Source organism: Rhizophagus irregularis, chromosome 10 (genome assembly GCF_026210795.1).
Source record: "Rhizophagus irregularis chromosome 10, complete sequence".
Taxonomy (NCBI): domain Eukaryota; kingdom Fungi; phylum Glomeromycota; class Glomeromycetes; order Glomerales; family Glomeraceae; genus Rhizophagus; species Rhizophagus irregularis.
In genome coordinates this window covers 1,966,963-1,983,017 of record NC_089438.1, presented here as the reverse complement: position 1 = coordinate 1,983,017, position 16,055 = coordinate 1,966,963, and the positions used below count along the sequence as shown (strand labels likewise).

The window sequence follows — 16,055 nt, the reverse complement described above, 5'->3', positions numbered from 1 at the left end:
AAATCGTTCTTCTAATTATTTCTTAATCTAAATTTTTTATATATGATACCTATTGCCAGGTCAATCCTTAAAACATCAATAAAAAATGTTCCTACCAAAGTTTCTTCAGTTCTTTATATCAAACAAAATATTATTCGAAAATCGTCAACAATAATAACCGAATTCGTAAGAAGAAAAAATATATATATTGTTTTTATTTGTTTTTATGAGATAAGATGAACTAATTTATATAATGAATTTCTCAGTCGATTATTGTAAAAAAGCGTATCCTGCGGTTGCAGTTGTCGGAACTACAGGCACGCTCACAAGTCACAGCTGTAGCTGTGAATTATATTGTCTCTGAAAAAATTACGCCAATCACAAATGGTAGGTGAAGATTCAAATATCATTTCTAGTGAACGTCTCATTTAACCTAGGCCTAAATGACGTTAAAGAAGGTATTAACAAATTTGAAAAAAAAATTTGAAGCCGAACTAAAAAATATTAAAAACGAATTTAAGGCCGAAATTAAGGATCTTAAAACCGATTTTAAGGCCGAAATCAGTGGATATTAAAAATGATTTTAAATCGGAATTTAAAGAATTAAAAGCTGAATTCAAAGAGACAAGAGATGATATTCAAATCATGAAAGAGCTCTTCTTAACAATTGCATTGAAAGCTAGTTCTATCCAATGAGAGCGATAAATAATGACCTCTTTATTCTGGTAATTTTTATAAGCAAATTTTTCTGCAAAATCTGCTGTTTTTAATAATTTTACAGTTATGCAGCCAAGTTCTGTTTTATAAATGTATCATTTTTGCTGCGTCAATATAAATATTATTCAATTTGTTAAATTATAATTTCTTAGATAAGATATAATCTTAAAAAAATTTCTAAATTTAAAATCAGGAAAATCAGAGAACTAAAGTAAAATAAAAGAACAATAATTTCATAAACCGCTGTATCTAAATTTAATATATTACTCGATTTATCATTTTCGCCGTATTGTTATTCATACTTCAACCAATCAATTATATTACAGAATTTCACACTTGTAGCTAAACTAATTTCACCAAGTTTCAGAGATTTCGCCTTTGATACATTAGTCTGATCATGTGTATAATGAAGTTTTTGTTTAAAAAGTTGTGTAAATAGTATATGTAACTTTTTTTGCAAATTTTATCTTGATAGGAGTTAGGACACGAAATAAATGTGACCTACCTAATCTAAAGAGTACATGTATACAATATTTCAAAAATACAAATGTATGTACAGAAAAATTTATAAATTATAAGTAGAAGTAGAGCAAGTCAACTTTCGAGAGAAATTGTTCGCTGGAATCTACAAGTAAACCATTTTTTTCGTTTCACGAGCAGCATTGCATCTATAAATAATAAAAGTCTCCCGAAAAATTAAATATAAAAATACTACAAGTAGTCATCCTCGTAACGGAATCTACAAAGAAGGATGTTCTTCCATAAATCTCTACGGAGGAACCTGTCCTCCTGTCACAACAAAAGAAGTGACTGCCACAAAAATCAACGTTTAAAGTATAAGATTAAAGGTTTTTAATTCTTAAATAAGGATTGATAGTAACTTGCTTTATTTAATGCTTTTTTATGTTAATTTTTCAATAAATTCATATTCAAAACATCTATTTTGATTCGCCATATGCCAATACAGCATTTTTTCTGTTAAAAATTCTGCTGCATGCTGCACATATGAAACCACAAAATACGTCGCATAATCAAAATTCTTTTCAAAAAGTGAATAATTTAAATTGGGTTGAAAATGGTACAATATTTGTAGCTTACGTTTGATAACAACGTAATTTGTACTCGGCCGTTCCATATTTGATCTTATTAACGTATAAAATGTATATTACAACAGTATAACATAAAGCCAAAATACAGGTATATTATCCTGTTCAGTTAAATGAAGTGTAATTGTTCACTATATGAGGAGAATTTTTTTTTCATTTTAGTTTAATATAGGTATATTAAACCCTATGCACATTAGTTTCTTGCTTTTGTTGCTTTGTTCCCACTGGGCCTTCAGGGATTGCAAAATTCAGGTTGATAAACGGGCTTAACCCTATTTCGAACAACCAAACTTTCTTTTTGTATTATCATTCATACTTCTTTTTTTTAAAAAGTTTACCCTCATGGGGTGCAGTGTTTTGTTATAGAAATTAATTTTACGTGAACACAAAACATTTCCAGAGAAAACACCCCCACTCGTCCTGCAAATGTTCCCTAATGAGCTTCTATGATATAAAATAAACTACAATAGTATAAATTAAATTGAAATATTATATAAAATAAATTTAACCAAAATACTAAAATTTTAAAATAAAATATAATAAAATAAAATATTAAGATAAAAAAGATAAAATATTATATTATATTTATAAAATAGGCAACTTTTTATAGCTAAATAAATGCAATTTGTGAGTATTAAATATGTATTTTGTTAGTTTTTCTATAATTCCAATTCTGATCATATTTTATTCTTAAACTTCATAATGCTAAAGAACAAAATACTGAAAAAAGTTTAAATAAAACTATAACAATAATATTATAATAAACATATATTAGTAATTTCAACTATTTCTCTTTTAAATATTATATTTTTCTAATACTTAAACTTATGATAGATTTTTAGAAGAAATTAATTTCAGATTGAAAAGATGCAAAAATATAAAATGTATATTATTTAAGAAAAATCCAATGAAAATGTTTAGATTTTCATATATATAATTTATTATTCTTAAAATTAGATGAATAAAAAGGTAGCTGTGATATTATATGAAGTAAAAATTAATATTTTAAAATTTATATCATCAGTTAATATATTACATCCTATTCTATTAATATAAAGAAAAAGAGTATTTAATCTCATATTAATTATTTATCATTATATGTAAATATTTTTACTTAATAAAATTGTTCTATATTCTATTTTACTAGTGATTTAAAAGTTAATTAAGTTACAAAAAGTAAAAAAAGTTTCTTTTTTAAAGATTTCAGATTTTTTATAAAATATAATTAACAAATTGTAAATGAGGTAGTATAATATTAGTTATTATAATATGATCTCTATAATACAATATTACAAATAATATTCATCTTATTTTAAATAAACAAAATAAATAAAACAACAATTTTGATATAAAATATAACTTAAATTATATTATAATATGTAATTTATATACTATAAATTTTTACATATTAGTTTTCACTTTTTTAAAAGTAATTTTAATATTTCATTTATAGAATTAAAAAAATAGAAAGTAGGATTGTTTTTAACTAAAAATTTGCAAATATCAAAAATAAATTTATTAGTTATTTGGTAAAAAATTTATAGCAATTTCTAATTCAATATTTTACAAATCTCAAATAATATAATTTTAAAAATATTTGGACTAATAATTATATAAAAGAAATAAAAAAAAATTTACAGTTCAATAAAAAGTTACTGAAATATTAAAACAAAAGTATGTATTTTTTTCTATTTTGCAAAGATAAGATAACTTTTAAAATAAGCTACTATATACAAATATATAACCAGTTGATTGAATTTAAACATATACTATTATAAATTATATATAATAATAATTCAATTTAATTAAATTTAAACATATATTTTAAGTGAACTATATATAAAAATAATAAGATTGCTAAGTTTATTAACTATATGCTTTAGGCTCTAATTTTTAAGAATTGATATTTAGTAACTAATTTATAGTTTAATATTCAAACATCCTGACTTTATTACTAATAAAAGTTTATTAATTTTGAAGGAAAAATTTATTATATACCTTCTTTTACTATTAAATAAAAGTTTATATACTATTAATAATATTTTTTTTACTAATAATAATTAAATATAAAATGCTTAAATATAAGAAAAAATTCAAAAAATATCAACAAATTATAATTAAAGAATATAAAAAAGAAAACTTAACATTTAAAATTAAATTACATTCAACAAAACAATTAAATTACTTATTAAAGATTTTTTTCAATTTTCTTAAATTGATTACAAAAAAATTAATATATATAAATAATATTAATAATAATACATTTAATTTACTTATTAGTAAATTATATTATTATTCAATCAAAATAAAAATTATTATGTAAAAGTAAAATAAAAATCCTAAAACTTTTAAAGTAAATTACAAAAAAAACTAATAAGAAATTATAATGAAATTTCTATTTATTTTTAAAGAAATAATAATAAAATTATAAATAATCTATTTATTTTAGTAAATCTTATTATCATTAAATTGCATTATTTTTAATATTAAACTTTATTACTTTTTTATTTTTATATGATTTATTAACTTATTATACATTTAAATATTAATTTATTAAATTTTAAATAAAATAAAGATTATATTACTTTAATATATATATATAAACTTATTTTAAATAATATTATTAATTTCATTAAATTTCTAAAAAAAATATTATTAATAAGGTCATAAAGTGATAAATAAATCAGTTCTTCAAATAATTATAACATTTCTTTATTATTAAGATATTATATTCTTAAATTTTACTTAATAATAACTGCAATGAATAAAAGAAATGTTAAATTTAGTTTTTTTAATATTTTTATTTTAGAAAAAGTTATACTAATATAAAATTAATATATCTTACTAAGAATTTCACTATATCTTCATATTATTTATATGTTATATATATATATAAAAATCAATTAATCTTGTAGAAAAATTACAAGTTAATAAAATGCTAAAATAGTAAAAATTTATTAAAAAGTAAAGTTAATAAAATTCAATTTATTATAAATACCAAAAGTTGCTAAAATCTTACTAAAATTATAGTAAAACTATAGGTAAACAACTCTACTTTTAAAAAAAAATAGAAGAAGAATGGATGCAAAATTATTAGTTATATTAAATATGAAATAAATAAAGTTAAAAAAAATAGAAAAAGATAAGTTTAGTACAAAAATTCTAAAAAAAATATGCTATAAAGTTCAAACTATCAAAAATATTATAAAATATTTTATATTAGTCAATATTATATCTATAGAAATGAAATAAATATACAGAAAATTAATAGTAATTAATAACTTAATTTGGCTTATATGCAGAACTATAATCAAAAGATTGGAATTGGTAAAAATTCTGGTTCAAGCTATAAAGATAATTAGATTAATTTTGTTAATATAATCAAAATTAACAAAGTACATTATACTGAGCTAATGATTGAAAAAGTGGAAAGAATCTATTACCAGAAACTTTACGAATCAATAATGATTCCACTTTTTTCAAATTGTCAGATTTTGAATCCATTTTTACATTCTTTTTCAAATAAATAGTGATCTATATAATTTCTGGGATTGGGCTTTAGAAAAGATACTGACAAAAAACACAGATGTGAGTAAAGTAGTTCAACTATATAAACAATTTTTAGTTTATAGGGTATGTTTTTTTTTTGGTTGGTTTTGCTTTATGAACTTTCAAGCTTCACTAATGAAAGTTAATAATAGAATCTTGTAAATCATGTCAGGTAAATGGTAGAAAGTTTCCACGTTTCCACAAAGTGGAATCTTTGTGAACAACATCAACAAAAACTGTATAAGATTCAAACTCAGATTATAATAAAATTCAAAATTTTTTTATTATTAGGTGCTTACGATAAAAATGTTATTATGAATGATTTAATATTATATCATGCATATAATATTATTTTAATAACTTGGATCAAATGATAAACATTGTGCCTTCGTCTTTATTAGGTACAAATATTGTTAAAAGCTGAAACTAGATCTTATCAAAAAAGTCCTCTATTATTTAATACGGTTAATATGAGTAATGCATCACATAAGGTAGTGTGTGAGCTGGGATTAATTCTGGTTGGAGTTAAGATATTACGAATATCTAATAAAAATTTTTGGAAAAAAAAAAACTGATAAATGATCATGAACTTGGACATGTAATAAGAAATTTACATAGGCAATGACGTAATGCTTTGAAATAACATGAAAAGGCCTGGACATAAGACCGAATTAGTATTTATTTATTTCTAATATTTGAATGAGGAAATATGGTGCGGGGACAGTTCCTGACTTGCAAATAATATGTTGAAGTCGTTGCCATTGAATAACTCACCCTTTTACAGGACAGAAATCCTACTGGTTAGTAATCCTATTTAATCGTATTCAAATTATCGATATATATATATATATTATATATATATCGGGACGCAGGTATAACAGTGCGGTGAATGAACATCTAATTGAATATCAGTTAAACGATATTGATATCTCCGATGTTGTATAGTAAGTATAGTTGACGAAAATCTATACAGTATACAGTATAATTTTTTTATCTATACGGTATAGTTTTTTATTTATACAGTATAGCTTTTTATATACACAGTATAGTTTTTTTACACTATATTAATAACTATATTATAAATTCAATAAAATGTTAACGGCGAACAAGTGAATAAAATAGTATAACTATATGATTGGTCATTAAATATGAAAGATTTTTTCAAAACTAAGGTAAAAAAGGATTATAAAAACAGTAATTTTTTTCTTTGTGAAAAATTAATACTTGAATGGATCAGAACACATTTAAAACGAGAAACTGATATTACAATATTAGCAAAAAGGATTAACTGGCTAATTTTAATTTATTGATTGAGTTAGTCTAATTAAATTGTTTTGATATTACAGCATATATACTATTAATGTAATAGCTTAATTTGTTGTTATAATGAATTATAAAAAAGTCGAATCTCTTTTTTTCATAAATAAGTGACAAAGAACATTTTTTTAATTGGTAGAATTAATTTATAATTAATTTATTAAAAAAAGTAATGCGCGTATAATACGTATAATAATGTATATTTTTAATGAATTTCTTTTTTGAATGTAAATATATTATTATTAATTTTAGAGAGAAAAAAAAAATTTCTTTATTAAACCTTATCAATTCTTCAAAATAATCTTAAAAAAGTTTAGAAATTCTTAAAAATAATCTCAAATGATCTCAAAATTCTTCAAAATGATCTTTAAAAAGTTAGAAATTCTTCAAAAATAATCTTTAAAAAGTTAGAAATTCTTCGAAATATACTTAAAAAAGTTAGAAATTTCTTCAAAATAATCTCAAAAAAGTTAGAAAATCCTTGAAATGATCTCAAAAAAAGTTAGAAATTCTTCAAAAAAGTTAGAATAACTTTTTTAAAAATAAAAAGATAAATTTAGAACAAGGGAGATATATGACTTTATCCGTTTATCGTGAAAGAATATTTAGTTAGATAATAGATAAGAAATTAAAATAATGAATTATAATGAATAATAATGATAATAATAAATCAAGATAATGTCAAAAGTAATTCAATGTAATGCAAAACAGTAATAGCGATTGAAAATAATGAAGAAATTTTATAAATTCATCAAAAGATCAAATGAAATATGATGATCAGTTCTAGAACGAAATTAATTAAGTTAATTTAGGAAATTGATTTAAGTAAAAGAAAAAATATTAGGGGATAAGATGAACACTGCAGGTTAAAAATATGTTTGATGACTCAGGAAAATCCCGCGCTTATTTACATCTTCTTTTAACGGAGAAATTTCTCCTATTACATCTTATATAGTAGGAAGTCTCGGCAAACACTGCATTTATGCTTTGATTTTACAAGAATTTTTTAAGGTTCAGTCAGTTATGGACTCCAATATCCTTAAATAGTAATTTATAATGAGTGAACCGTCAAAAAATCGTTTATTTTTAATCTTTTTTTTTTTTTCCAAATCTTTTTTAAAAATAAGTTTTTTAATAAATTTAGTTTTATTAAAAAGTAAAAAGTAAAATAAAATTTATTAAAAGTAAAAAGGAACAAAGGATAATAAAAACAAACATATAATACATATAACATATAATTACTTTTTCCTTTTAAAATTCGAAATTCTAAAAATCTTCTTATTAAATTATTAGGGAAAGGTTCTTTTATAATTTTACATGTGATTTTTTTTGATAAACAAAAAAAGTTTTGAACGGGACAACGGGACTGTCATTTTATTGATTGCCACATTATTTTTTTTTTCGCCACAATTCTTTTTATATTCCCAAATTTAAATTCTTTCGTTCATTTTAGGTATATACAAAAGAAAAAAAAAATTATTAATACAAATTTAGTAATTTCTTTATTTTAAGTTACGCTTACGGAATTTGTAACATGGATCAAAAAAATTTTCTATTGTTCAAAAATCCTATAATCGATATGTTTCGGAATGTTACACTTTTATAACTCGGCCCAAACAATGGCTAAAGATTCCTAAATTATCAATCAGAATGACGGCAAATAGCAATAAACAGCAAAATTCTCATTTTCTCATTTTGAAATGGAAATTAGTTTCAAACATAAAAATAAACTCCGTTCCCACTCCGTTCCCATAAGAAAGTTCTTTGTTCGAAAAAAAGTCTATTATAATATATACCATATTAAGTTAATTGACGTTTAGTTACACTAAGAAAATAAACTTTTTTGATTGCGTAAATCAATGTCGGTCATGTCGGTTTCTTTGGTCAGGAACTAAGATCCGTAACAACGAAAAAATCATATTACACGAACATGAAACAAAAAAAATTCAGAATATTCTTCAATGAAAAAAAAGTATTAAAATAGAGAATAGGAAAAGAGCTTTACTAATCTCAAATGTAGTTAGAACCATGTGTCACATAATGATTTTCATATTTGTTTGTAAATACATTGCAGTTAATAAAAATATACCGAGTTGAAAAGTCCAGAGTTAAACAATGAATTAAATTAGGAATTTTGGCTGTTTTACTAGTTTCACTAGGTTTAATTTAAATCATGTGATTTACTTAATTTCATTCGTTTTTCCAAAGACTGGGTCGGATGTCAAAAAAAAACTTGGGTTTTACCCGCTTTTCAAATAAAATGATTATTTCCCCAATTTACGAAAATGATAGAAAAAATTTTTCAAATTTCAAGTAATAGAATAAAATACTTCTTTAAGAAATTTCTTTATATTTTTGGATCTGTTTACTAAAATAGTAAATCAATTTAAAATCGAAAAATCGAAAAGGTCATGATAATTAATGCAGTGATATTTAAGGGTTGGTATCATAAGGTGTATTTGATGTACAGAGTACACAATAATATCTTACAAATCTTTTTACAATCTTACAAATTTTATAATAGTAAATTTTTGTGTAATAATAATAATGTATATCAAATATTATTAATTACCACAACGGATTACAGCGAAAAAAGTTACAAAAAATATAAATTTTAACGCATTAATAAAATATTAAGAAGAAAAAATATATGTTAAATTAGAAAATGTTACCTTTTTTAATGAAAATATATATATATAAACATGAATTTGTTTATTTATTATTATTTTATTATTATTATCATTTTTTTAAAAAAATATATATATATTATTTTTTTGATCGGTTGAACAATTCGGTAAGTAAAAAACTCGTAACAATAACATTAACAAAAATATCAATAACAATAAACAAAGACGGAAATATCTAAGAATTGACATTGTAATATACATGTATATATATATTATATATAATAAACGTTTATTGAATTAAATATTTTTGATATTCTTGACCATTTCTTCTTCCCGTCAACTTATTTAATCAAATGTCAAACATAAAAACGAATGTAACGCGGATATCTAAGTTAATTCATCAAAGATTCCAATTTTATTATTGTACTTATGCAATTTACTGTGGTTTTTAAGTCGTACTTCAGTACTCCACATTACTCCGATTACTTTTCGTCACACAGAAAACATTGTTTTAGATAATCAAATTCTCATTTTTTCATGGCGTCATATGCTTACGAACTATTAATAGATAATGATGCGTCATTTTACCATTTTTAAATTATATAATGATGAATTCTGGATCCCAAAGTTTTTTACATACAGAAATATTCATCCTAATCATATGAAACATGACTGTTTACGCGATACATGATAAGTAAATAACTTAACTTAAATTACTTAAAATAATGGCATATCACACTAAGTGACACTCGGCCTTTTGCGCTATTGTAAATGACAAACGAGGAATGAGTTTCAAATTAAAGAGACGCCATTAAAACAATATTCTTTATTCTTGAATATTTTTGATAAGCTGGCTAAGGAGAAGGGAGTGACATTGGAGCAACGTATGTCAATGGTAAAAAGTTGAATAAACCAGGTAATAATAATCAACAGTCATGTGATATGATTTAAAAATAGATTTACAATTACGGGTTTTTGGTCGGGTAAGGATTAAAATGAGTAAATTATAATGAACTTAAAGATGGTACAAAAAAAGAAATACATATAAAAAAATTCTCTTGGGCCGATAGGCGTTTTTTTTTTTGTGTTATTATCACATGCTACATAAAATTTTTTTATTTCTACTTTATTAACACGACGATAAAATAATCCAAAAGATAAATATTAGAAAGGAAATGTTGTATAAACCCGTTGTTAGTTACACCATTTAAATCATTGCATCAATTTAATACAAAATTAAGTAACATTTTTAGTTATACCTTAACAAATAAGTCTTAATACATCTTTAAACGGATGGATATTTAGAAGGTTAAAGGAGGAAAGTTGGTAAATACGCCAATAAATGGGACAACTTACTTCGGAGAAGAATGTTTACAATTGTTGAGAGTGTTATAAATTACTATATATATATATATGTATATATGTATATATGTATATATATATGTGATATGTAATCATACAATTTTGTTAATTATGCGTAAACAACAAATAATAGTACCGCGTTTGACGTTAATAAGATTCTTCTGCATTATAACAACTTCACTTGTATCATTGTACGAAGTTTGTGCGTTTATAATTACACAGATTTGTAATGTAAATTTTTTCGTCACAAATTTACTTGAGCAACTCCGCAAATTTTCAATTTTGGTAATTTAACGAAATCTTTCGCAGCGATTAATAAATGATTTTAACGTATAAGAAAAATCTTTGAACATCTATTTTTTACTTAAATGATCTTTTTTACTTAAAAATTTTGTTTTTTGAAAATTTTCACACATTAGGAAAAAAACCTGATATGAAACGCGATAAAATGTGGCTAATACATTTTTCAATATTCGATTCGATCCGCATCATTTCCAAATAACGTTAATATAAACTTGAAATTATAAAAATCATTAATATTTTAATTATTTTAATTATTTTTTTTACAAATTTTTCGATTCGATTAAACTTACTGCAATCATTTTAATCATTTTCAAAATATTACCTAATGAATCCATGATTGTTATCTTTCTTACTAATATGAAGTAAATATTACAAGTACTTTTTTTAATCGAAGAATTCCATAATCAGAAATATTTTATTATCCAAAATCATGTTTATTAATTTGAAACTTTTGCATGGCGCTTTTTGCATGATAAAGAATGATTATTGTTTCTCTCTTTTTTTAAATTTCATTTAAATAAATTATTTGGGTTTAATGGCTTTTTTTTTTTTTTTACTTGTGAACTTTTTCATCCTTTCTTACAGTATTTGGATAAATCTGGCTTAGTTGTTTTTATTTGATATAATAAAAAAAAAAATTTTTTTTCTTTTACCAATAACATAAAAAAAAATTTTTTTTTTTTTGTTCTTTCTTTTTTTGATCTTCGGCCATTCTTACCTCCACAATAAAATAAAGCATTCAAAATGTCATGTAACAATAATTATACTATAAAAAGAAAATCCTACAATAATAAAATTATATTGAGTAACATATATTTTAAAAAAACTTTTTTTTTTTAATTGAAAAATTTATCTTAATTTACACGTTTATTATTATTGTTGTAAATAAAATATAAACAAAAAAATTACATTTGATTGATTCTTTTTCTTTTTTAATATTATATTACTTAAATAAACATATATTAAGATATAATATATATTTATATTTATATATGATTATGTATACTATAATATTGTACAGGATTAAAAAAACTTGTTTTTTATTTTATTTTTTATAAAAAAAAAAATTTGTTTTATTATAAATAGTCCCTCAATTTTTCTGCAAGAGACGGAAAGAAAAAAAATCAAATTTTCTTTGAATCATTATAATAATATATATCGATATCATATATTTTTACGAATAATATTATTGACTTGTTAACGATAACGTACAATTAAAAACTAAATTCAAAAAAAATAAAAAAATGCTTTCAAGTTTAAATGTAGACCAAAGACATAAATATGTCGCTGGAGCCTTTGGCGAGTTTGTTGGAACCGCTTACTTTTTATTCATGGGTACGTATTAATATCAACGATCTTCTTTTGATCCTTTCCTTTTAAAATCCAAATGTTAAAAATTTTGTTTCATAATTTCATAAACAGGTGTCGGCGGTGCTGTAAATTTTTTAAATAATGCAGCTGGTTCACCATTGTGAGTATTTTTTTTTCATACATTTTTTTTCTTTCTTTTTTCTTATTTATTTAGCACCATTATAATTTTTTTTCCTCATTATGTAGACCGGGTTTTGCTATTCCATTCTGTTTCGGTTTCTCACTTTTTGTTAATGTGTTCATTTGGGCTCCAATCTCTGGAGGAGGTAAATGAAAATTCCTCATCCAACATGATTATTTTTCAAATATTGTGCATTTATAGATAGCTTATTTTACTCATTCTTTTTTTTAGTGTTCAATCCATCCATTACTATCGCTTTAATGGCTACGAACCCGAAAGATTTTCCATGGCATAGAGGAATTTTGTACATAGTATCTCAATTCTTAGGAGCTTTATTTGGATCATGGCTCATTGACTTGATTCAACCTGAAGCCCCTAATGCAGCAACCTTACTTGCAGATGGAGTTTCAGTAGCTCAAGGTCTCTTTATGGAAATGTTTGCAACTTCAGTGTTAACCATGGCTGTGCTTATTTTAGCTGGTGAACGTTATGGTAAATATCTTGCTCCATTTGGTATTGGAATGTCCTTATTTATTTCAGCTTTGTGCGCTGGTCCATATACGGGAGCTTCTTTAAATCCCGCCAGAACTCTTGGTCCCGCTATTGTTGCAAACCAATACGGTCGTGCTCATTGGATTTATTATGTTGGTCCTACTTTAGGTAGTTTATTAGCAGCAGGTTATTGGCATATATTAAATATATTAAATATTAATGTTGTTAATCGTAAATTTAACAAATGCGAAAATTGCAATAATGAGAACCCTAAAGAAATAAAAGCATGCGAAAGATGCGGAAAGGGGGAACCTAAAGCTGATAAGCATGACATAGAATCCCAAAACTAAATATATACATAACAAATATATATATATACATTTTGTAATATTTTTAATTACCCTTCGTTTTTTTTTATGTTCAATATAATTCATTACATTTTATTCTTTTCACGCAAAACTTACAAAGCTTTTTTTCACACACTAATGAAGAAAAAAAAAAGAGAAAAAGAAAAAAGAAATAATTATTTATATACCACCCATATATATATTACATTTATATTACGTATATATATAATTTTATTATTTTTTTTTTTACTATTTAACTATTTAAATTATTATTATTGTGAATTTGTTATATATAGTGTATATAATATGGAAAATGGAATTTCTTTTTTTTCCTTTCCCTTTTTTTTTGCTGAAAAAAAAAACTTTTTTGTATGTATGTATAATTAATTAAAAAAGTTTTTTTTTTTTTGTTGTTTTATAATAATAATAATAATAATAAATATATAAAGTTTTTTTTTTTGTTAAATCAATTAAAATTAATTAAAATCAAATTAATAAAGTTTTCATCTTAATAATCAGAAATAATAATATTTTTTTTATTAATTTCCAAAAAAGAATTAGTTCACTTTTTTTTTTTTTTTATTGTTAAAATGATCCACGCCCCATTTGTGTATGATTTCTTTATATGAATTTCCTGATATTGTCAGATACAACATACAAGGACGCGGGATTTCGGGATTGCGTTATTGCGGGATTGCGGGATTGCGGGATTGCGGGATTGCGGGATTGTGGGATTGTGGGATTCATAAATAATGAGATTAATTAAAAATATTAATTTCTTCATATATAAATTCCTATTTTTTTAAAAAAATGTTTCATTAAGAAAAAATTTTCTTCTTATCAATTGATAATGAAATATTATTCAAGTAATATTTTTTTTTTTAGGATAAGACATTTTTGTTTTACGATTCACATACTCATATGTCGTACATAAAGTACATCTTTTTTTAATTTTAACAAAAATTCTCTTGGTATTTGTGTAACATCTTTACCGATAAAAAAAAAGAGAGAGAGATTAGATAGGGATCGATAATTCAACAATTTATTTATTTTTTTTTAAAAAAAAATAACCATTCATGTTGGTATATATAACGTATATAGAGTTAATGACCAATAATGTGAATAATTGAATTTACGTAATCACACTAAGGTTATGCCGGTAGGTTTGTTACAATGATAGTCGCGCTGCCTACCATTCAAGTGTACACCATACTTTAAGCATTTAAGTAATATTTAAGTAAGGATTCACTAAGGAACATCATTATAATTATTGTATACCGCACAAGATATTCTGAGAAATTACTATTTAAAGAAACCGGCACTTTGTTATTATTAGGTCATCGCGTAAATGATCACGTAACTGGTTTTTTAAAAAAATGTCTTAAAAGCTATTATTGTAAAAGTTCATGTGAAGTTTGTAAAAAATGTACTCGACATTATTATCATTATTATTCAAATTACATTTATTATTAAAATTCATACTTGACAAATTACATTTATTATTGAAATTCATACTTGACAAATTACATTTATTATTGAAATTCATACTTGACATTATTATTCAAATTACTTACATTTATTATTTTTATTATTGAAATTCATTTTATAACATTTAAAATAAATTTATAGCTCGAACCTTCATATTTATAAATGCCAAAAAAAAAAATAATTGTACAAGTTTTTGCTGACAAAATTTTTCAATACATTTTATACATTCTGTAAATGTCCAAAAAAAAAATAAAAATATAAAAATAAAACAAAAATTTTTTAACATTTCTCAATAATAGAAATATTTTCATTTTAAACATTTTTTAAACAAGTCTAACCTCCTCGATAATAAACTTTTGCTTTTTTTTTTTTTTATAACGAATTTTTTCATAACACTTTAAGTTATAATGAAATCGGTCCAATTAAATTCTTTTAAAAATTCTTCGTTAAGTGAAAAACTGGAAATGTTCATTATATTAAGGACTGATTGATCTAGTAATATCTTGATTCTTTTTGATAATGTAAAATTGAAATGTAAATTGAAATATTTGTACTGTACTTTATAATCTTACCAAATTTGATATAGAGATTGTAAATTATCGTATTCTCCGGATTATAAATACCACCCAATTTTAAGCACCACCCGACCTTTTGAAAAAAAACCTTGAGAAACAAATATAAGTATCACCTTAAATTTGAAAATTGAATGAATCTTATATATTTTACATTTTACTCATTTTACTCTGAAAAAACAATTTCTTCATCTTCAAATTCATCTAATTCATCAGCTGAATCACTCACTATCTTTATCTACAATTTCCCTTTCATTTTCATCAATTTCCTAATGATGAAACACTTAAAAAAATAAAGTAAAACATAGCAGATGGGTGTACAAAAATATTTTCACGGTTAACGGGTACAAAAAAATTCCAAATGCTTTAAGCACCACCTCAAAGTTTAGCTTTAAAAAAGTGGTGCTTTTATAATCGGCAATATGAAAAAATTTAATAGCTTTTCCGAAATACAAATTAAGATCCGTATTATTTTACATAACGATAATACTACGATAATTATATACGTAGTTTACTATGTTGAGATCATTCAAATAACAGATAATACTAATTTTTCAAAAATTAAGTTGATCGCCGGAGACCCGGAGTTAACATTAACGCTATCACGTGCAAGTACCCACTCACTGTACGTTAAGGACGCAATAGTTATTAGTTTCCAATAGTTTAATAGTTTGACAATGTAAATATAGTAACAAATAAAAATA

The 16,055-nt window shown here is 23.1% G+C and overlaps 1 protein-coding gene across 1 annotated transcript; it reads left to right on the top strand.

Moving 5' to 3' along the window:
* Positions 1–12,070: 12,070 nt before the first annotated feature.
* On the top strand, positions 12,071–13,800 carry OCT59_001948 (uncharacterized protein). Its single transcript, XM_025316072.2, has 4 exons — positions 12,071–12,295; positions 12,383–12,431; positions 12,518–12,597; positions 12,684–13,800. Exons 1-4 carry the CDS (start codon positions 12,205–12,207, stop codon positions 13,292–13,294), a joined length of 831 nt encoding a protein of 276 aa, XP_025181454.1. The 5' UTR covers positions 12,071–12,204; the 3' UTR covers positions 13,295–13,800.
* Positions 13,801–16,055: the final 2,255 nt, after the last annotated feature.